Source organism: Mobula birostris, chromosome 21 (genome assembly GCF_030028105.1).
Source record: "Mobula birostris isolate sMobBir1 chromosome 21, sMobBir1.hap1, whole genome shotgun sequence".
NCBI classification, from domain to species: domain Eukaryota; kingdom Metazoa; phylum Chordata; class Chondrichthyes; order Myliobatiformes; family Myliobatidae; genus Mobula; species Mobula birostris.
In genome coordinates, this window is record NC_092390.1 from 4,946,188 (window position 1) to 4,969,977 (window position 23,790).

Sequence of the window (23,790 nt, forward strand, 5' to 3'; positions counted from 1 at the left end):
TATTATGGAGGAAGAGAGAGAGCCTGTCGTATGTCAAATTACTGAGTGAACAAGTAGCCTCTGGGGTACTGCCAGTCTGTGTCTTTATTGATGCTTTGCTGCACGTTTGAGTGCTCGGTGGGAGGCGCCGATGCTTTTATTGCTGCTGAAGTGGGGGAGGGGGTGTTGCCTTGCTGCTGCTTGTGCGTGAGAGGGGGAGCTGGGGGGGCTTTGGGGTTCTAACATTTAACTGTCATTCATTCTTTGGGGCACTTCTGTATTGCCGTGGATGTTTGTGAAGGAAAAGAATTTCAGGATGTATATTGTATACATTTCTCTGACATTAAATGCATCTAGTGAACCTATTGTTGGGCACAGTATTGCTGAGTAGTTGTGTGGCTCAAATGTTACTTGTGACGTACTAGCCCATGCCTGGATGTTGCCTAATCTTGCTGAGGAGTTGGGGATGAAATTGAACAGTGTGCAGTTATCATTGAACACCTCCACTTCTGGGATGAAGCAGCAGAATACCGTTGCAACGTATAAAAATTAATATAATTCATCAGATTTGAAGCACTATATGAGGCTGAGAAAGTACCGTCCAACCCTTAGAGCCAACTTGAGCAGGCTCAGTGCCTAATATCTCATCCAGGAGATAGGAACGTCAGCAAAGCATTCACTCTGCAACTCATTCTCAACTATTATTGCTTATTTATTATTATTACTTTTTTTCTTTGTTTTGTATTCGCAGTTTATCTTTTGCACGTTGGCTGTTTGTACTTGTGTGCATTTTCATTGATTCTATTGTGTTTCTTTGTATCTGAGAAAATTAACCTCAGCTTTGTAATTGGTGGCATACATGTACTTTGAAAATAAACTTACTTTGAACTTTAAACTTTGAAAACAACATTTCTTCAAAAAGATAGGATGATGTGCTCAAATGGCCGGTAAATCCAGAGGTCTCTTTTGCAAATGAGCTCAGCAGTCTACAGAACATGAATTAAATTGCAGACATCTAATCTTCATTTCTGGTATGAACATCAATGAATGACTAGTCTCGCAGTCCACACATATGAAGTGCCAAGGATTTATATCCATGACTAAACTTTATAGCAGCACGAAACTGTAATTCACTCCCAAACAACAAACAGATGAATTACCAAAGGTAGACAGAAGTAATGTTACCAAAGTGCATACACGGAAGGTCGAATTTGAAGGCAGAATACGGGGCTGATGGCAGGGATCTTAGCAGTGTGAAGGAATGGAGGAATGCTGGTGTCTATGTCCATAAATTACTCAAAGTATCCACAAATGTTTATTTATTTAAAGATATCGTGTAGAATGGGCCCTTCCGGTCCAGCCAGCAACCCACCTATTTAAACATAGCCTAATCACAGGACCACTTAACAATGACCAATTAACCTACCAACCAGTATGTCTTTGAATTATGGGAGGAAACTCATGCAATCTTGGAGAAAATGCACAAACTCCTTACAGATGGCAACACATATCAAAGTTGCTGGTGAACGCAGCAGGCCAAGCAGCATCTGTAGGAAGAGGTGCAGTCGACGTTTCAGGCCGAGACCCTTCGTCAGGACTAACTGAAGGAAGAGTGAGTAAGGGATTTGAAAGTTGGAGGGGGAGGAGGAGATCCAAAATGATAGGAGAAGACAGGAGGGGGAGGGATAGAGCCAAGAGCTGGACAGGTGATTGGCAAAAGGGGATACGAGAGGATCATGGGACAGGAGGTCCGGGAAGAAAGACAAGGAGGTGGGGGGGACCCAGAGGATGGGCAAGAGGTATATTCAGAGGAACAGAGGGAGAAAAAGGAGAGTGAGAGAAAGAATGTGTGCATAAAAATAAGTAACAGATGGGGTACGGGGGGGAGGTGGGTCCTAGCGGAAGTTAGAGAAGTCGATGTTCATGCCATCAGGTTGGAGGCTACCCAGACGGAACATAAGGTGTTGTTCCTCCAACCTGAGTGTGGTTTCATCTTTACAGTAGAGGAGACCGTGGATAGACATGTCAGAATGGGAATGGGATGTGGAATTAAAATGTGTGGCCACTGGGAGATCCTGCTTTCTCTGGCGGACAGAGCGTAGATGTTCAGCAAAGCGGTCTCCCAGTCTGCGTCGGGTCTCGCCAATATATAAAAGGCCACATCGAGAGCACCGGACGCAGTATATCACCCCAGTCGACTCACAGGTGAAGTGTTGCCTCACCTGGAAGGACTGTTTGGGGCCCTGAATGGTGGTAAGGGAGGAAGTGTAAGGGCATGTGTAGCACTTGTTCCGCTTACACGGATAAGTGCCAGGAGGGAGATCAGTGGGGAGGGATGTGGGGGACGAATGGACAAGGGAGTTGTGTAGGGAGCGATCCCTCGGAATGCAGAAGGGGGGGAGGGAAAGATGTGCTTAGTGGTGGGATCCCGTTGGAGGTGGCGGAAGTTACGGAGAATAATATGTTGGACCCGGAGGCTGGTGGGGTGGTAGGTGAGGACCAGGGGAACCCTATTCCTAGTGGGGTGGCGGGAGGATGGAGTGAGAGCAGATGTACGTGAAATGGGGGAGATCATGAAAGCAGGATCTCCCAGTGGCCACACATTTTAATTCCACATCCCATTCCCATTCTGACATGTCTATCCACGGCCTCCTCTACTGTAAAGATGAAGCCACACTCAGGTTGGAGGAACAACACCTTATATTCCGTCTGGGTAGCCTCCAACCTAATGGCATGAGCATCGACTTCTTTAACTTCCGCTAGGCCCCACCTCCCCCTTGTACCCCATCTGTTACTTATTTTTATGCACACATTCTTTCTCTCACTCTCCTTTTTCTCCCTCTGTCCCTCTGAATATACCTCTTGCCCATCCTCTGGGTCCCCCCCACCTCCTTGTCTTTCTTCCCGGACCTCCTGTCCCATGATCCTCTCGTATCCCCTTTTGCCTATCACCTGTCCAGCTCTTGGCTCTATCCCTCCCCCTCCTGTCTTCTCCTATCATTTTGGATCTCCCCCTCCCCCTCCAACTTTCAAATCCCTTACTCACTCTTCCTTCAGTTAGTCCTGACGAAGGGTCTCGGCCTGAAACGTCGACTGCACCTCTTCCTACAGATGCTGCTTGGTCTGCTGCGTTCACCAGCAACTTTGATGTGTGTTGCTTGAATTTCCAGCATCTGCAGAATTCCTGTTGTTTTCCTTACAGCTGGCACTGGAATTGAACTCCTAGCTCTGACGGCCTGAGCTGTAAAAGTATCATGCCAACCGCCATACTACTGCGATGCCCTACAGTTGATAGGGTTGTTAAGACACATGGTGCATTGGCCTTCATTAGTCAAGGGGCTGAGTTCAAGATTTGCAAGGTGGTATTGCAGCTCAAAGGACACTGCTTAGACCATGCTTGGAATATTGTATTCAGTTCTGGTCACTCATGAAAAGAAGGACGAGGAAGCTTTATAGAGCTTTACAGAGGGTGCAGAGGAGATGTGTCATGATGCTGTGTGGATTAGAGAGTGTTTCTTATGAGGACAGGTTGAGTGAGCTCTTTAGAGTGAAGGAGGATGAGAGGTGACTTAATAGAAATGATAAGAGGCATAGATAAATGTACATCCCGAGACTTTTCCCCAGGAAGGAAATTGCTAATTTAAGGGGGCATAATTTTAAGGTGACTGGTGGAAAGTATAGAGAAGTAAGTTCTATTTTTACACAGACAATGCTGAGTGAGTTGAACGTACTGCCAGGTAGATGGTAGAGCCAGATAAATTAGAGACCTTTAAGAAACTCCTAAATAGGCACATGGATGATAAAAAATGGAAGGAAGGGTTAGGTTGGTCTTAGAGATGGTTGAAAGGTCAGCACAACATAGTGGGGTGACGAGCCTGTAATGTTCTCTGTTCTGTGTTCTAGATCAGAAGGTTACAAGTTCAAGTCCTACTCACAAAAGTTAGGCTGATGTCAAAGTGTGGAACAGAGGGAGTATTGAACTCTCTGAAGTGACATGTTATAAAAGTATTACATAATAGCTGTCTTGGTTATTACAGGTGACTGTGAATAATTTCATAGCAGTATGTTGAAAAGGCACAGGCAATTCCCCCCAGTGTCCCAGCAAATATTCATCCCTCTGTCATCATCAGTACACCTCTTACCTGGCTGTTACTGCAATACTCATGACAGTTTTCTCTGCAGATGTTTGCAATTACATTTAGTGTGAATAGAAAATTCACCCATTGACTGTGAGTCTTTGGGATCACTTGACTTCTTGAAAGATCTTATAGAAATGCTATTGTACTATAACATATTAAACTATAAACACAAAATAATCTGCAGATGCTGGGGTCAAAGCAACACTCACAACATGCTGGAGGAACTCAGCAGGTCAGGCAGCATCAGTGGAAAAGATCGGTTGACGTTTCGGGCCGGAACCCTTTGTCAGGACTGAAGAGGGAAGGGGCAGAGGCCCTATAAAGAAGGTGGGGAGAGGGTGGGAAGGAGAAGGCTGGTAGGTTCCAGGAGAAAAACCAGTAAGGGGAAAGATAAAGGGGTGGGGGGAAGGGAGGCAGGGAGGTGATAGGCAGGAAAGGTGAAGAAAGAATAGGGGAAAACACGATGGGTCGCACCAAGCACTTATCACTGTAAGTGCAAGTGCTACACCTGTCCCTACACCTCCTCTCTTGCCACCATTCACAGCCCCAAACAGTACTTCCAGGTGAGGCAACACTTCACTTGTGAGTCTGTTGGGGTCATCTATTGCATCCGGTGCTCCCGTTGCGGCCTCCTCTACATTGGTGAAACCCGACGCAGGTTGGGGGACCGCTTTGTCGAGCACCTCTGCTCCATCTGCCAAAACAGACAGGATCTCCCAGTAGCCACCCACTTCAACTCTGCTTCCCACTCCCATTCAGATACATCCATACATGGCCTCCTCTACTGCCATGATGAGGCTAAACTCAGGTTGGAGGAGCAACACCTCATATACCGTCTAGGTAGTCTCCAGCCCCTTGGTATGAACATAGAATTTTCCAGTTTCCGGTAATTCCCTCCCCCTCCCTTCCCCTATCCCTATGTCACTCTGCCCCCTTCCCCAGCTGCCTACCTCCTCCCTCTTAGTTCCGCCTCCTTCTACTACCCATTGTGTTTTCCCCTATTCTTTCTTCACCTTTCCTGCCTATCACCTCCCTGCCTCCCTTCCCCCACCCCTTTATCTTTCCCCTTACTGGTTTCTCACCTGGAGCCTACCAGCCTTCTCCTTCCCAGCCTCCCCCCACCTTCTTCATAGGGCCTCTGCCCCTTCCCCCTACAGTCCTGACGAAGGGTTCCGGCCCAAAACGTCGACCGATCTTTTCCACTGATGCTACCCGACCTGCTGAGTTCCTCCAGCGTGTTGTGAGTGTTACATATTAAACTATGATCTGAGTCTAAAAACACAAGAAAATCTGCAGTGCTGGAAATTCAAGCAACACACACAAAATGCTGGTGAAACACAGCAGGCCAGGCAGCATCTATAGGAAGAGGTATAGTCATTCCACCAGCATTTTGTGTGTGTTGCTATGATCTGAGCCTGTTGTTTCGTATTACTCCAGTCTGGTAGGGATCAGAATAATAAAGTTTTAGTTGTGGAACACTGTTATTCAGTAAGATGCTGCCTCTACCAGCTTATCACAACACTATCTAATTTTACTCTGTCTTCATCAGTTGTTTACAACAGTATGGTCTCTGATATATAATTAAACATAATGTCTAATTTTTTTAATATAATCATATACTTTGATTAACATTAGGCAAAACCATATTTGACAATTGGTACTACAACAAACTCTTGCATATTCTTTTACCTAGTAATTCAGTCAAGGTTGTGATCCAGTTGTACAGAAGAAGAAGAATTTTGGACTAGCATACTCATATTTCTCATTTATTCCACACCATGGTCACGGGTCCCTTATTCATCAGGGCATACAAAACATCTTTGCAACAAACTGCATTTGCTGAAGGTATATATGACTCTTTTAGATCATAGGCCACCCTGTCTTTGACATGCAGCAGTTGAAGATGTTATTAACACCACTGTACAGTATTTCATGAAGATGTACCATGCTCCCTGTGGGCACTTACAGTCTCTGTTTCTAAGAGGTAATAACCTAGCATATGTTTTAGTGAACAGAAATAGATAGAAATAGATCTCCGCAGACAACTTTGCTCAGGAGGTGGGCAACCAGTCAACTTCCTTTGACAATCACCGTTAATAAGGCAGCCAGTAAAGGGAATACAGAGCAGTGAATCAACCAACAGGGCAAATTAATGGAACTGATTTCAGTTCTCCGCTTGGCAAGGACATTCCCTGTTTGTACTTATGCATATATTGATTTAAGGTGAGACACCCGTCCTCACTTCTCTTGCACAGCATAGTGACAGATCTGTTTTTTTTTACCTTCCTCTTGTTGGTAGGACAGACATACAGGTAGCTCAGCACAGTTTTGAGGCCCACTTTCTCATTCAGCTTCTCATATGTTGTTCCATAGTCGGTAGACCTGTAATTAAAATGTAATAGATAATGAAATGTTTTTTTAACAATCATGGCTCCATTGGCCCCAATCTGAGCAAAGCCATTAATTATGCACAATATATAATGCTACATTTGCAATGACGTTGAAACACTTTGTCTGATGTGGGGTGTATGGTAGCATAGTGGTTAGCATAACACTTTACAGGCCAGTAACCTGGGTTCAATTCCTGATGCTGCTTGTAAGGAGTCTGTATGCTCTCCCACTGGCAACGTGTGTTTTCTTTGAGTGCTCCTGTTTCCTCCCACATTCTAAAGATGAGTTCTGATGCAGGGTCTCGGAGTGAAACACCGATTCTTTGTTCCAGTTCAATACACACTGCCTGACCTGCTGAGTTCCTCCGGAATTTTGTGTGTGTTAACCCTGGATTTCTCGAATGCATCTTCTCTTTCGTTTACCTTCCAAAGGAGTATGGGTTAGTAGGTTAATTGATCAATGAGTGCAACTGAGTGGTGAAGCTCCTTGGGATAGAAAGACATGTTACCGTGTTGTATCACTAAATAAAAATAAAATAAAAAATACATTCTTACTGCTAATCTGTTGACAGAGAACAGCTATTAATAGCTGCTAATGAGGTCCATTGTTTTTAAGAGCCAGTTGAATTCCTGCACATCAGCTTGAAATAGGAAATAGCTAATTCAGTTATCATAGATCTTGTCCAAGAATTCTAACATTAATCAACAGCAAATGCAGACTGACAGTCTTGCCGTTTGCCCAGTCGCTTTTAGCACTTGTCATTGACTACAATTCAGCCTGGTTATTACACTCGTCGTCTTCACAGCAACTTAATTAAGGAAGGTTTTAGAAACTTAAGTGAAAGTCATTTGGTCCAAACTACGTTATGCATTTTCTAATCTCCTGTTCAAACTTTTCATCCCAGCTTTATACAGATAAAGGAGCTTTATTATTTTGTAGTGCATTCCCATGCAGGAACAGGGGATAGATAGGCAATTATGTGATTGGTACACAATGACATTGGCAGAATTGTTTGTACTGTAGATGTAATGTTGATATTTCTTCCCTCTCTCTCTGAAGTCACCTTTTGGTTGCAGTGAATTCTATTTGAGTCCAGATCAGTGACAGCTGTGCAGGAGTAATGAATATCCTCCAGGGCTGGTGTTCACATCAATATACTTCGAAGGTGAAACAAAAAAAAAGCCTAGAGTAACACACACAAAATAGCAGAGGAACTCAGCAGGCCAGGCAGCATCTATGAGAAAGAGTAATCAGTCAATGTTTCGGGCTGGGACCCTTCATCAGGACTGGAAAGGAAGGGGGAAGGAGTCAGCAGAAGAAGGTGGGGGGAGGGAAAGAAGAAGTACAAAGTGTCAGATGATAGGTGAAACTGGGAGAGGGGGAGAGGAACGAAGTAAAGAGCTGGGAAGTTGATTGTTGAAAGGGATAAAGGGCTAGAAAAGGGGGAATCTGATAGGAGAGGTCAGAAGTTCACTACATTCACTAGAGGACTGAGGATGAAACAAAAAAAGCCTAGGGTAACATTCCTTTCCATTGTCTCATGAATGCACCTTAAGTTGTGCTCCACATTTCTTATTGTCAATTTCCAAACTCAGTATTCTTCCAGCTCCTCTTCCTTCGCAAAACTTCTGTCAGTTTATCCTTCAGGTGGAAAGATCGTCAACTCTGGAATTTCCTTCCTAAACTTCATCTGTTTGAATCACTATCACAATCAAGGCATTTTAAAATTTCCTGAAATCACCCACTGCTTCCACTTAAATGCCAAACAAGTGGAGCTGGTTGACCTCTGGCGAATCTGCAGTATATTGATTTATGAACTTAAATGATCCATCTCCAGTTCAATTTGCAAGTTTTCAAGTAAAACTGCAGGAAATTACTTTGGCCTCCAGCAAGGAAATTTATCGGCATTTCATTACCTTGGCAAATTAGTCAACGGTTTATTATTATTGGCTGATTTAATGAATGTGTCTGAAACTTGGCCTGTGACCATAACATTTCAAACCAGGCATAAAATATTTCCTCCATTTGTTTGTGGAGCTAATGGGTCTTTCAACTGATTAAAAGGAAGTAGTTCTTTTTTCAAGTGGTGACTCCTTTTAACCTTTCCATTCTGAATGTAACTCTGATAATTTTCCGCAGCCACGGAGTCTAGTTATCATGTACAAGTCTTATCAGGATGCTCCATGTATTTCCTAAAGCATTATAGATAATTATAGCCAATGGTTACAATGAAGAGCTGTGCAAGAACACACTACTGGATCCTGGCTTATTGAAAGTTGCAGGTAGATGAAAAAGTAAATAGTTATTACTAACTGAGATAATGAACAGTGTTTCCACCATTTATTGGCTGTCTTGATATGAGCTTGAATAAGTGGTTATTTCTGTAAAGCTTGCTAAAATTTAATTTAAAATTAAAAATGTATCCGCCAAACGTTTAGTGCTATACGTGTTTTGTGACACTTGCAGGATATTAAAACAAAATTATCAAATGCACACCAAGACCCCCTCCCCCAGTTATGGGTTTGCTTTGCTTGATTACTTTAGTGAACTCAGTAGGTTACACCATTTCCAGGAATAGCTGCGTTCCCGACAAGACGACGTTTACTCTATTGGCTTGACTGTGTAACCCGGTTTGGAAAAGCTGGGGTTTACACAAGCCCTGTACAACTCCAGAAAGACAGAAGGCATAGATTTACTTCTACTTCTGGGATTTCTGCAGTCAATGAGGCAACATGGTTGCCTGTTAGTGAGCTGTGCCCTGTTCAGAACTAAACTGATCTTGGAGCAGTATGTTCTGGCTTATGATCATTTATGTTTTGCATGTAGGCTAAGTTATAACAAGTGCTATTAATGGCGTAGTTGTCAGTACATTAAGTTTCTGGTTCTGTATGAAGAATTAATGGTGAGGTGTGGAGAGCTGTAGAAGAGAAGATACAAATGTGATACAAATGCTAAAGTGCTGGCTCTTCCACAGCCTTATCTACTCATTAATTCTTCCAGGCAGCTCTCCACATCTCACCATTAACTCATTATACAGTACTAGAAGCTTAATGTACTGATAACTATGCTATTAAGGTATTTCATAGAACGTAGAACATTGTACAGTGTTGCACAATAGAGGCTCATTGGCCATTGATACTGTACCAACCTTTTAAACTACTCCAAGTTCAATCTAAACCTTCCCTCTCCTTTTTGACTCACCCTATCACAAGCACTCCACTTTTGTCTGTACTACTCTCTCCTCTACCTTCTCTTCAACTGAAAACTAACATCTCTCTCTTTCCAGTTCAAACAAAGGATTGTAGACTGTCTGTTTCTCTTTCCACAGATGCTGCCCACCCCGTTGATTTTCTGTACTTGAGCATATCAAGTCACCGAGGATAGTCTGAGGGTAAAGTGAGGAAATGGGTATGCTTATCAGTTAACCGGGATTACAAATTATTGTTTGTCACCTGAAGTTTAACCTTACTATCATAGATACTACTAAACAAAACAACATTCATCCAGACCTCAGTGCACCCAAAAATATATATTACAAACAGAACATAAAACAATATATTATGATAAGTAAGTTAATAGTAGATAACTTAAAGTGCATGTAGTGCACAGCAGAGGTAAACAATAAACAATACAGTAAATAGACTCACATACAAAATACTAGAGGAACTCAGCAGACCAGGCAGCATCTATGGAAAAGAGTACAGTTGATATTTCGGGCCGAGACCATTCAGCAGGACCCTAACCCTTTAATGCTAGTGAATGCACCTTGGCGGTGGCAGGGTATTCATTAGTCTCACAGCTTGAGGAAAGAAGGTGTTCCCCAGTCTGGAGGTCCAAGTGCCGATGCTTCTGTACTTCCTTCCTAATGCTAGTGGATCAAAGAGATTGTGTGGGATGGGTTGGAGGGATTGTTGCTGGTATCAAGTAAATTGGATTTTAATTTCAACACATGGAATTATGATATTGTTGCCATTAGTGACACTTGGTTGCAGGAGGGGCAGGACTGGAGGCTCAGTATCTGGGGTTCTGTTGTGTTAAATGTAATAGAATGGGAAGAATTAAAGAGGGAGGGTTGGCATTACTAGTCAGGAGAAATGTCACAGCAGTGGTCAGTCAGACAGACAGGAGAACTTGACTTGAGAGGCTTTATGAGTGGAAATGAGGAAAGAGAAAGGTGTGACCATGTTAATGGGGCTATATCTAAGATGGCCCAAAAGTCCAAGGAATTTAGAGGAACAAATTTGTAGAGAGATCACAGACTGTTGCAAAATATATGGGGTTGTGATAGTTGGTGATTATAGCTTTCCACATATTGAGTGGACTCCCATACTCCAAAAGGACTAGATGGGATAGAGTTTGTCAAATGTGTTCAGGAAAGCTTCCCGCATTAGTACACAGAAATCCCATGAAAAGGTGTGCAATATTTGATTTCCTTTTAGACAGTGAGACAGGACAGGTGACAGAACTTTGTGTAGGGGAACACTTTGCATCTAGTGATCATAATGCCATTAAATGCGAGGTAATTATGGAAAAGGGTAGGTCTGATCCTTGGGTTGATATTCTATATTGGAGAAAGGCCAGTTTTGAAGGTATCAGAAAGGATCTGGCAAGTGTGGATCGGGACAGGCTATTTTCTGTCAATAGAGGCCTTCAAAAGTGAAATGTTGAGGGTACAAAGCTTGTATGTGCCTAATGAATAAAAGGCAAGGATACCAAGTTTAAGGAACATTGGTTTTCGAGAGATATTGAGACCTGGTTGCATAGTAGGCACAGTATAGGTAGGTAGGAACAAATGAGGTAGATGAGGAGTATAACAAATGCAAATGAAAGAATTCAGGAGGGCTAAAGGAAGGCATGAGGTTGCTCCAGTAGACCAGCTGAAGGAGAATCCTAAAGGCGTCTAAGATATGTTAAAAGCAAAAGGATTGCAAGAGACAAAATTGGTCTTCTGGAAGATCAGAGTAATCTATGCTTGGAGATAAAACCGTTGGGTAAGATCTTAAATGGGATTTTTTGCATCTGTATTTACCCAGGAGACAGACACGGAATCTATAAAAGTGAGGCAAAGCAGCAGCGTGGTCATGTACCCCATACAGATCAGAATCAGAATCAGGTTTATTATCACTGGCATGTGATGTGAAATTTGTTAACTTAGTAGCAGCAGTTCAATGCAATACATAATCTAGCAGAGAAATAAAAGAAAATAATAATAATACATTAAATAAAAATAATAATAAATAAACAAGTAAATCAATTACAGTATACGTATATTGAATGGATTTTTAAAAATGTGCAAAAACAGAAATACTGTATATTAAAAAAAGTGAGGTAGTGTCCAAAGATTCAATGTCCATTTAGGAATCGGATGGCAGAGGGGAAGAAGCTGTTCCTGAATCACTGAGTGTGTGCCTTCAGACTTCTGTACCTCCTACCTGATGGTAACAGTGAGAAAAGGGCATGCCCTGTGTACTGGAGGTCCTTAATAATGAAGGCTGTCTTTCTGAGACACCACTCCCTGAAGATGTCCTTTGTAGGCTAGTACCCACGATGGAGCTGACTAGATTTACAACCTGCAGGTCCTGTGCAGTAGCCTCTCCATACCAGACAGTGATGCAGCCTGTCAGAATGCTCTCCACGATACAACTATAGAAGTTTTTGAGTGTATTTGTTGACATGCCAAATCTCTTCAAACTCCTAATAAAGTGTAACCGCTGTCTTGCTTTCTTTATAACAACATCGACATGTTGGGACCAGGTTAGATTCTCAGAAATCTTGACACCAAGGAACTTGAAGCGGCTCACTCTTTCCACTTCTGATCCCTCTATGAGTATTCCTTCATCTTACCCTTCTTCGAGTCCACAATCAGCTCTTTCATCTTACTGACGTTGAGTGACAGGTTATTGCTGCGTTGGCATATCTCATTCCTGTACATCCTCTCGTCACTACCTGAGATTCTATTAACAATAATAGAGGAGGAGGGGTTTGCTGTCTTGTGGCAAATTAGGGTGGATAAATCCTCAGAGTCTGACAAAGTGTTCCCTCAGACCCTGTGGGAGGCAAGTGCAGAAATTATAGGGGCCCTTGAAGAGATATTTTAATAATCCTGAGTGACAGGTGAAACACTGGAGGACGGGTAATGTAGTTCCACTGTTTAAGAAAGGCTCTAAGTATAAACCAGGAAATTCTCGGCTGGTCTGGTGAGCCTGACATCAATAGTAGTAAAATTATTGGAAAGTGTTGTAAGTCAGCATGGCTTTCTGTGTGGTAGGTCATGTCAACCAATCTTATAGAATTTTTTGAGGAAATTACCAGGAAAGTTGATGAAGGCAAGGCAGTTGATATTTCTATATGGATTTCAGCAAGGCATTTAAACAGGTCCTGAATGAAAGGTTGGTCAAGAAGGTTCATTGCTTGGCCAAGATATTGGGTTTGCAGGAGAAGCCAGAGAGTAACAGTAGATGGTTGCCTCTCTGACTGGAGGCCTGTGACTAGTGGTGTTCTGCACGTATCGGTGCTGGGTCTCCTGTTGTTTGTCATCTATATCAATGATCCGGATGATACTGTGGTTAACTGTATCAGCAAATTTGCAGATGACACCAAGATTTGGATCTTGTGGACAGCAAAGAAGACTATTGGAGCTTGCAGCAGGTTCTGAACCAGCTAGAAAAATGGGCTGCAAAATGGCAGATGGAATTTAATGAAGACAAGTGTGAAGTGTTGTAACTTTGAGAGGACCAACAAGGTCTTACACAGTGAACGGTAGGGCACTGCAGAGTGCGGTAGAACAAAGGATTCTGGGAATACAGGTCCAAAACTAAATAAAAATGGCATCACACAATACTCCATAGTAGGCCTCACCAATGTATTACACGATATAACATCCTTACTCCTGAGCTCAACACATTGATCTCTGAAGACAAGTGTACCAAAAGCTCTTTTTATCACCTCATCTACCTGTGTTGCCACTTGTGGAGGTGACTGTAGAGGTCAATTCTTGATCAGGCATAGGTGTTCACAGTGAGGACATGGGAGTTATCCTGATTGCATGGGCATGACCATTACTGCTGCTTTCCCCTTCTGTCAGGCCATCTCCAGGTCTGTATAATGCCCATCTTCTAAGCTGCTGTGAGCACGCCAACCAGTTCTTTCTCATGCACTATGTTCCAGATGCCAAGGGGGAAGCACACTCCAAGTAATACTGGCTTTCACACAGTCTTTATACCTCTTACCATGTCTATCATGGTTTCTGCTTCCCTGTGATAATTGGCCATTGCTGCTTCAGGCAGTCTGGAGAGGCCCATGGGTCTTCCTGTCACGTCCAATGAAGTTGTGTTTTCAGGATCATGGCTTCGATAATGGTAGTGTTTGCATTTTTGAAGACTTAATATCTGGTCCATGTTTCACAACCACACTGGAGGATAGTGAATACACTGGTGGTATTGTTAGAACTTTCCAGTATGATGGTGGTTGTTCATCATATCCAATGATGACAGGAAACCTGTGCAGGAGAGTTTTTAAAGTGGGACAGCCATTGCTCTGGGACAGTTCCACTTTCTCCATCTCAGAGGTCCAGGTCCAGTGGTACGAATAGACATCACAACTGGGGTCTTCCCTGGTTGCAATGGGTGAACACAACTTCTGTGGCTTGTCATGCCCTTCGCTCTCCATGGAACATTGCAGAACTGCCTTCCTGGCTGTTGGCTCTCACAGTAGATCTCATCCGCCCAGTCCACCAGAGCTGACTTTGCTTGCTGGGATGGGTGTGTCTGTATCTCACCGGGGAATGAGACGTGCCAGCTACCCTCACCTGGTTTAGCCCACCTGTCAAAGTGACGTACTGAGGTATGGGTGCTGTCACATGCAAACAGATACTTGGAGCCACAGTTGACAGCTGAGTGTCCGGGGGGACCAAAGGTAACATTAAAGATTACCTTCAAATTCTTCATAGTTCCTATCTTTTCAAAGTAGTAAGATCATTTCATTTCATCTCAACATACAAAGTCAGCTCTGGTGGACTGGGCAGATGAGATCTACAGTCATCTGGCATCTCCAAGCCTCAATGCTTGAAACCACGGTGAGCAAAGCAGTTCTGAATTGACTTACTGCTTATTTCTGACCAACTATCAGTGACAAAGTTCACTCATTATTGAACATGTATGCAACCTGAAGCACCTTCAATAATTCCAAAAGACTGAAGTAGGGTAAATACTGAAAGGCTTTTATTCGCAGTAAAATGTGACCTCCATGCTGAGTGTCTGCCCCTGGTCTGAGGGGGAGGAGCAGGGCGAAATCACCTTTATTCAGGGTCTGTGGGAGGAGCCACAGGAGCAGTCAGCCGAGGGACGTGTCCAGACAGGTAACTCAGTTACAACATATATCTATGGTTTGCCACACAACCAATGTTATTTAAAAGCAGCATGGTATAATGTCTAACAACCACACAAGTTCACATGGCTAACCTGTTTGGCAAGTTTCCTGCCCCAATTGTATGGTTCCAAATAAATTAAGGGAATCCTGGCAATTTTCTCAATTTGCTTTTGTTCTTTAAGAATCATCCCAAATAATCTGCTGCCCTAATTAACCAGAGGCCAATTAGCTAGAATCCATTGTATTCAGTAGTTAATATCATGTGCTGATCTGTGTAGGAAGCCATCTTTTCCCACTTATTCAGAGGGTTCATCGAAAAATTGCAGTATGGTGTTCCAAAGGAACCCCTGTTTCAAGACATCTGGTGAACTTCAAGGAAGGTTTAAGATCATTTTTGTATAAGGGATAATTTATAGGTCACATTTATGTCAGGAAATATTTACTGTATGGTAGAGGTGCTCAGGGCTGCTCAGCTTCCTCATAGAGTCATAAAAGAGGCAACCGCCCTTCACGTGCAATGTGACTTACTTTGATTTAGATGTTAAACTTGATTCCTCAGCAATTGGCACATAGGAATGTGATACTGGGAAATTAAATGCTTTGTCCTTCAGTTTGCTTTCTGAAGCAGGGTGTAACAAAACACTATAACATTTATCGGGTTAGAATTAGGCCAGTCTGTGTATTGAGTGTGCTCTGTCATTCAGTTTTCCATTTCAACCCCATTTTCCTGCCATTTCCCATGAATCCCTTTAGTAATCAAGAACCGATGTACCCACTGACTTGCATCTACAATCCTCAGTTGCAGAACACCCCTTTACAATGAGGTTGTGCTCCCTGATCCTAGACTCACACTCTAATGGAAACAAATGCTCCAAGTCAACTCTATCCATGCCTTTCAGTATTTGTTAGGTTTACATAGAACATAGAATAGTACAGCACAGTACAGGTCCTTCGGCTCACAATGTTGTGCCGACCCTCGAACCCTGCCTCCCATATAAGCCCCCACCTTAGATTCCTCCATATACCTGTCTAGTAGTCTCTTAAACTTCACTAGTGTATCTGCCTCTACCACTGACTCAGGCAGTGTATTCCACGCACCAACCACTCTTTGAGTAAAAAACCTTCCTCTAATATCCCCCTTGAACTTCCCACCCCTTACCTTAAAGCCATGTCCTCTTGTATTGAGCAGTGGTGCCCTGGGGAAGAGGCGCTGGCTATCCACTCTATCTATTCCTCTTATTATCTTGTACACCTCTATCATGTCTCCTCTCATCCTCTTTCTCTCCAAAGAGTAAAGCCCTAGCTCCCTTAATCTCTGATCATAATGCATACTTTCTAAACCAGGCAGCGTCCTGGTAAATCTCCTCTGTACCCTTTCCAATGCTTCCACATCCTTCCTATAGTGAGGGGACCAGAACTGGACACAGTACTCCCAAGTGTGACCTAACCAGAGTTTTATAGAGCTGCATCATTTCATCGCGACTCTTAAACTCTATCCGTCGACTTATGAAAGCTAACTTAACATAAGCTTTCTTAACTACCCTATCCACCTGTGAGGCAACTTTCAGGGATCTGTGGACATGTACCCCAAGAACCCTCTGCTTCTCCACACTACCAAGTATCCTGCCATTTACTTTGTACTCTGCCTTGGAGTTTGTCCTTCCAAAGTGTACCACCTCACACTTCTCCAGGTTGAACTCCATCTGCCACTTCTCAGTCCACTTCTGCATCCTATCAATGTCTCTCTGCAATCTTTGACAATCCTCCACACTATCTACAACACCACCAACCTTTGTGTTGTCTGCAAACTTGCCAACCCATCCTTCTACCCCCACATCCAGGTCGTTAATAAAAATCACAAAAAGTAGAGGTCCCAGAACAGATCCTTGTGGGACACCACTAGTCACAATCCTCCAATCTGAATGTACTCCCTCCACCACCACCCTCTGCCTTCTGCAGGCAAGCCAATTCTGAATCCACCTGGCCAAACTTCCCTGGATCCCATGCCTTCTAACTTTCTGAATAAGCCTACCGTGTGGAACCTTGTCAAATGCCTTACTAAAATCCATATAGATCACATCCACTGCACTACCCTCATCTATATGCCTGGTCACCTCCTCAAAGAACTCTATCAGGCTTGTTAGACATGATCTGCCCTTCACAAAGCCATGCTGACTGTCCCTGATCAGTCCATGATTCTCTAAGTGCCTATAGATCCGATCTCTAAGAATCTTTTCCAACAGCTTTCTCACCACAGACGTAAGGCTCGCTGGTCTATAATTACCCGGACTATCCCTACTACCTTTTTTGAACAAGGGAACAACATTCGCCTCCCTCCAATCCTCCGGTACCATTCCCGTGGACAACGAGGACATAAAGATCCTAGCCAGAGGCTCAGCAATCTCTTCTTTCGCCTCGTGGAGCAGCCTGGGGAATATTCCGTCAGGCCCCGGGGACTTATCTGTCCTAATGTATTTTAACAACTCCAACACCTCCTCTCCCTTAATATCAGCATGCTCCAGAACATCAACCTCACTCATATTGTCCTCACCATCATCAAGTTCCCTCTCATTGGTGAATACCGAAGAGAAGTATTCATTGAGGACCTCGCTCACTTCCACAGCTTCCAGGCACATCTTCCCACCTTTATCTCTAATCGGACCTACCTTCACTCCTGTCATCCTTTTCAATGAGATACCTCCCTGCATCCTTCTGAACTCCATCAAGTATAGACCCAGAGACATCAAATGCTCCCTAAAGGTTAAGACTTTCATTCCTGGTATAATTCTTGTGAATCTTCTCTGGTCCCTATCCAGGGGAAGCACATTGGGAGCTCAAAATTGCCCCCAGTATTTCAAAAGAGGTCTGACCAGTATTTGATGGCACTAATGGCTTTTTTCATTTCAAATATCCCCATTTCTCCTGAGTGATTTTGTTTTGTGGTTCATTTTGGTATCCACACTTTCAAATTTGTCAGTCAGCCTGAAATGTGAAGAATTGCTGTACACTCCACAATCAAGCCCACCTAAATATTTAGTATTCACATTAATTGAACTAATTTAGGTGACTGCAAAGCCAGCACTTTGCAAGTGCATCATAATTGGCCAATTTGTCACTGCTCCTGACAGTCAGATTGCGCTCAAACAATACAGCAGCAGGAAGTGAGTGACAGTCTCCATTTTGATTTCATCATGTTCAATTTACATTTGAGAGCTATAATATGCAAATGAGAAAACTACCTGTTAGTTATTTATCACTGGTATTTTCTGCTTCTCCTGAACTGTCAGTTAATGCAGGGTGACAGTGGGCTGCCTTCTTGAAATGCAGAACATATCACAAAAAAAACACTTTGCACTCAATGTCAGTAAATGATCATGGACTTCAGGAAGGGGAAGTTAGAAGAACATATACCAGTCCTCATTGAGGAGTCAGCAGTGGAAAGGGTGAGCTTCAACTTCCTGGGTGTCAACATTTCAGAGGGTCTCCTGCACTGGTTACATTGATACTGTCATGAAGAAAGCATAACATCAGCTATATTTCATTTGGAGTTTCTGAAGACTGGAGAATTGCACATATCACTCCACTCTTCGAGAAGGGAGAGATGCAGGAGAAAGAAATTATAAGCCAGTGAATCCAATCTTAGTGTTTAGGAAGACATTGCAGTCAATTGTTAAGGATGTGATTTCAGGGTACTTGGAGGTACAAGATAAAATAGGCTGTAGTCAGCACGATTTCCTCAAGGGAAAATCTTGCCAGGTGAATCTGTTGGAATTCTTTGAAGAAATAACAAGCAGGATAGACAGAGGCGAATCAGTTGATGTTTTATACTTGGATTTTCAGAAGGCCTTTGACAAGTTGCCAGACATAAGGCTGCTTAACAAGCTAAGAACCCATGATATTACAGAAAAGATTCTAGCATGGATAAAGCAGTTGCTGATTGGCAGGAGGCAAAGAGCAGGAATAAAGGGAGCCTTTTTTGGTTGGCTGCTGGTGACTAGTGGTGTTCCACATGGGTCTGTGTTAAGACTGTTTCTTTTTACATTATATGTTAATGACTTGGATGGCGGAATTAATGGCTTTGTTGCAAAGTTTGAGGATGATACAAAGATAGGGGGAGGAGCAGGTAGTTTTCAGGAAATAGAGAAGCCACAGAAGGACTTAGACAGATTACGAGGATGGCAGATGGAATACAGTGTTGGGAAGTGTAGAAGAAATAAAGGGATAGACAATCTTCTAAATAATGGAAAATTCAACAGTCTGAGGAGCAAAGGGACTTGAGAATTCTTGTGCAGGATTTCCTAAAGGTTAGTTTGCAGGTTGAGTCAGTGATGAGGAAGGCAAATGTGATGTTGGCATTCATTTCAAGAGGACTAGAATATAAAAGCAAGGATGTCATTTTGAGGCTTTTAAAGCACTGGTAAGGCCTCACATGGAGCATTGTGAGCAGTTTTGGGCCCCTGGTCTTAAAAAGGATGTGCTGACACTGGAGATGGTTCAAAGGAGGTTCATGAAAATGATTCCAGGATTGAACAGCTTGTCATACGAGGAGTGTTTGATGGCTCTGGGCCTGTATTCACTAGAATTCAGAAGAATGAGGGGTGACCTCATTCAAACCTATCAAATGGTGAAAGACCTTGATAGAACAGATGTGGAGAGGATGTTTCCTATGGTGGGAGAGTCTAGGACCAGAGGACACAGCCTCAGAATAGAGAGGTGTCCTTTTAGAATGGAGAGGATGAAGAATTTCTTTTGCCAGAGAGTAGTGCATCTATGGAATTTGTTGCCACAGGTAGTTGTGGAGGCTAAATCTTCATGCATATTTAAGGCAGAGGTGGAAAGATTCTTGATTAGTCAGGACATGAAGGGATACAGGAGACGACAGGACATTGGGATTGAGAGGGAAAAATGGATCAGCTATCATGAAATGGTGGAGCAGACTTGATGGGCCAAATGGCCTAATTCTGCTCCTATATCTTATGGTGTCCTGGTCATATCAGTTTCAGGAGATTTTAAGTGTCATCAAAGACTAATAAATTTCTTTCGATGTACCATGGAGATCATCCTGACTAGTTGTATGATTAATCCAATACACAGCATCATAACAAGCTGCAGTAGAATATAATCAAGCCAAGTCAAGTCAAGTTTATTTATAGGCATCAGTTACTCTCGTAAGACCATGAATTTGCGCCTTGGAAGGTTTCCAGGGCGCAGGCCTGGGCAAGGTTGTATGGAAGACCGACAGTTGCCCATGCTGCAAGTCTCCCCTCCCCACGCCACCGATGTTGTCCAAGGGAAGGGCACTAGGGCTGATACAGCTTGGCACCAGTGTCGTTGCAAAGCAATGTGTGGTTAAGTGCCTTGCTCAAGGACACAACACGCTGCCTCAGCTGAGGGTCAAACTAGCGAGCTTCAGATCACCAGACCGACGCCTTAACCACTTGGCCACACGCCAACACATTCAACAACAACCCACGTTGACCAAAGTGCTGTACAGATCAGATCAGATAGCTAAAATCACAAATACAAAAAGACAGACATAACCAACAAGGCAAACAGCTTATAGGCACAAAAGAAACAACAGAAGGGCCTAGGCACAAGCCAAAAAATCAGCTACATCAGGAAGAATCAAACACTAGTGAATAAAAGTAAGTTTTGAGCCTGGATTTAAAAGAGTTGATGGAGGGGGCAGATCTGATAGGGAGGGGAATGCTGTTCCACAGTCTAGGGGCTACAATAGCAAAGGCGCGGTCACCCCTGGGCTTAAGGTTAGATCATGGGGCAGCCAGGAACCCCAAGTCAGCCGACCTGAGGGACCTGGAAGTAGAATAAGGGGTTAGAAGGTCTGCGATATAGGAGGGGGCCAGCCCATTTAGGGCTTTATAAACAAACAAGTGAATCTTAAAATCAATTCTAAACTGTACTGGCAGCCAGTGGAGGGAGGCCAGGATAGGAGTAATATGGTCTCTCTTCTGGATTCAACCAGCTCTGTCATGGGCACAGTCCTTCTCACCACTGAGGACACCTTCAAGCACTGGTGCCTCAAGATGTTGCTGCTTATGGATAGGAAAGATTTAGAGGGATAGGGGCCAAATGTGAGCCAATAAGATTAGCTTGGAAGTGTTTGGCCATGGAGGATTTGTGCCAAGGGGGCTTTCTTCACACTATGTAACCTATGACTTTATTGTTACTGACACCAGGATTTTATTTCAGTTCCAGTTAATTTAAACTGACCAGTGACCACAGTGCAACTTTATTTCTGAATTCTTCCTCCATCATCCACCAGATCTATTACCTTTCCACACTTGAACAGAGTGAACTACAAAAAATAATTAAAGAGCAGGAAATCTTAAATAAACTTCATAGCAAATCCTCCTGCTTCTGAAGTAGTGTCATGCTTGAGATGTTAACCTGCCGTACCTCTTTTCAGACTCTGATTCTCCATCTGAGCTCTTCCAAGATTTGCAGATTTATCGCTCCAATTCTAATGACATTTGCTGGAGTGAGCAGCCTTTTGTAACTTGCAGCCCATTTGAATTATTATCTGTGTGCTCATTAAGTGAGTGTTTGAATTAATCTCTTTATAATAGATTTAAACCGTTCTCATGTTATAAATGAGGAGGATTTGCTGTCCAGACAATCTAACAGTGATAAATTAATGCATATTCAGTTAAAATTGATATAATTACTGGCACTAATTATTTGAACTTATGAGTCTGCTTCAAAAAATGTGAGATTTATCATAACTTGTTGGGAGCTGTCCTTGCTTTTCTGCTTACCTTCTGATCGTCTTTGAACAATTCCAATATGCATTCCTTTGCAATGTTGATTTCAGAATCAGAATCGGGTTTAATATCACTGACATGTGCTGTGAAATTTGTAGTTTTGTGGTAGCAGTACAGAGCAATACAACAAAAAGAGTCAGAGAGTCATAGAAAAAGACAGCACAGAGACAGGCCCCTCATCCCATCTGTGCAAAACTATTTAAACTGCCTACTCCTTTCGACCTGCACCGGGACATAGCCCTCAATACCCCTACCATCCATGCAGTCGAGCTCGCATGCACCACGTGCACTGGCAGCTTGTTCCACACTCTCATGACCCTCTGGGTGAAGACGTTTCCCCTCATTTTCCCCTTAAGCATTTCATCTTTCACCCTTAACCCATGAACTCTAATAGCAGTCCCACCTAACCTCAGTGGAAAAAGTCTGCTTGCACTTACCCTATCAATGCCCCTCGTAATTTTATACAGTTTTATTTAATCTCCTCTCAATCTTCTATGTTCCAAGGAATAAAGTCCTCACCTATTCAATCTTTTCTTATGACTCAGATCCTCCAGAACCAGCAACATCTTTGTAAATTTTATCTGCATCCTTCCACCTTATTCACATCGTTCCTGTAGAACAGGTGACCAAAACTGCATACAATACTCCAAATTTGGCCTCACCAGTGCAACATCAACATAAGATCCCATCTTCTGTTCTTAATTCTTTGGTTTATAATGGTCAATGTTCCAGAAGGTTTCATCACAACCTTATCAACCTGTGACAGCACTTTCAATGAATTATGGACATGTATCTGTAAGTTACAATAAAAATGTTACAAGGAATGTTACTTGAGGACCGGAGATCCAGCAAAAGCATGAATACATTAGGACTTGATTTCCTGGTGTGCAGGTGCATGAGGGGAGGTATTGATAGGGTGAAAGCTTGCAGGCTGCATGAGTCTAGAAATAGAGGTAATCATTTTAAGCTGAAAGGTGAAATACCTAAGGGGAGCTTCTTCACCCAGAAGGTGGTGTGAGTGTGGAACGAGCAGTCAGCAAAAGTGGAGGATGCAAGTTCAGTTATAATGTTTAAGAGAAGTCTGAATAGGGAGATTCAGATTTGATGGGAGGGGTATGGAGGGTTCTGGGTGCCGGTAGATTTAAAATAAGTCTTTCACCCCATTTCCCTTGTTCACATAACACCTAGAGGATTCCAAGTATGGGCAGCGACGGCCGATGCCTTCTGTTTGCCACCTCTGGGGTTTTCCCTTTGGATTGGAATACATCACACAGTCCTGCAGAATCAGGCTTTCGGGATGACAGTAGGGCTTCCATCTGTGTAGCTGATCCCAGATCAGCACCAGACAAGGCAAGGGTGGTCTTTAGTTATTTAATTGTTCTTTACCTTTGGAGACCCCAGCCACCCATCCGTAGTATGGATATTACCATCCCACCTATCTCACCTGTTTAAAATTACTTCCCTCAACTCAACCACTCTTCCTAATCGCTGACTTCCTTCCCTGATTCAAACAGCTCACCTCAGCTGATAACCCTGCCCAACTCCAACAATCCTTCTACCCACTGATTCTAACTCCAACTAAACTCCCCCTGACTGATGATCAAGTCTGGATATTCCTGACAAATGGAGCCTTATCACTAACAGAAATTCCCTACTCCTTAAGCGATGAAACCCCCTCATGAATTGTCAATATTTTGGGTCAACATCTTGCATCAGGATTTTGACTCAAAACATCAACAATTCCTGTTTCCCCTTCCCCCAGTTCTGCTCAAACCGCTGAGTTCCTCCAGCAGATTTCTCTTTGCTTCAATTACCTCTTCCACAGTCACTTATGTCTTCTGTTCAAATTCAGCTCCCCTGATCAAAGATCCCTGTTCCAATTCTATTACTCTCTGATTAATGGCTTTATCTCCAGTTCAACTACTCTCTGATCAATAACCCCCATCTCCAGTTTATATATCCCGCAACCAATGTCATCTGCACTTGACCCATTTGCCACACCCCTCCACTCAATACCAATGAAGAGCACTAGTAGGTTATTCAGATTTTTGAGCCACTGCACCATTTAATTCAATCATGGTAATTTCACCACTGCATTCCTTCTAGTCCTGGTAACCTTTCACCCCTTTGCT

The 23,790-nt window shown here is 43.1% G+C and overlaps 1 protein-coding gene across 1 annotated transcript in view; it reads right to left on the reverse strand.

Annotated features, from left to right (window-relative positions):
• The window catches only part of LOC140185993 (VPS10 domain-containing receptor SorCS1-like), an 837,248-nt gene that overhangs the window by 573,191 nt on the left and 240,267 nt on the right, over positions 1 to 23,790 (reverse strand). The window contains exon 3 of the mRNA XM_072239817.1: positions 6,401 to 6,500. Coding sequence (XP_072095918.1) covers positions 6,401 to 6,500 — 100 coding nt within the window. The remainder of the gene's footprint in view (positions 1 to 6,400; positions 6,501 to 23,790) is intronic.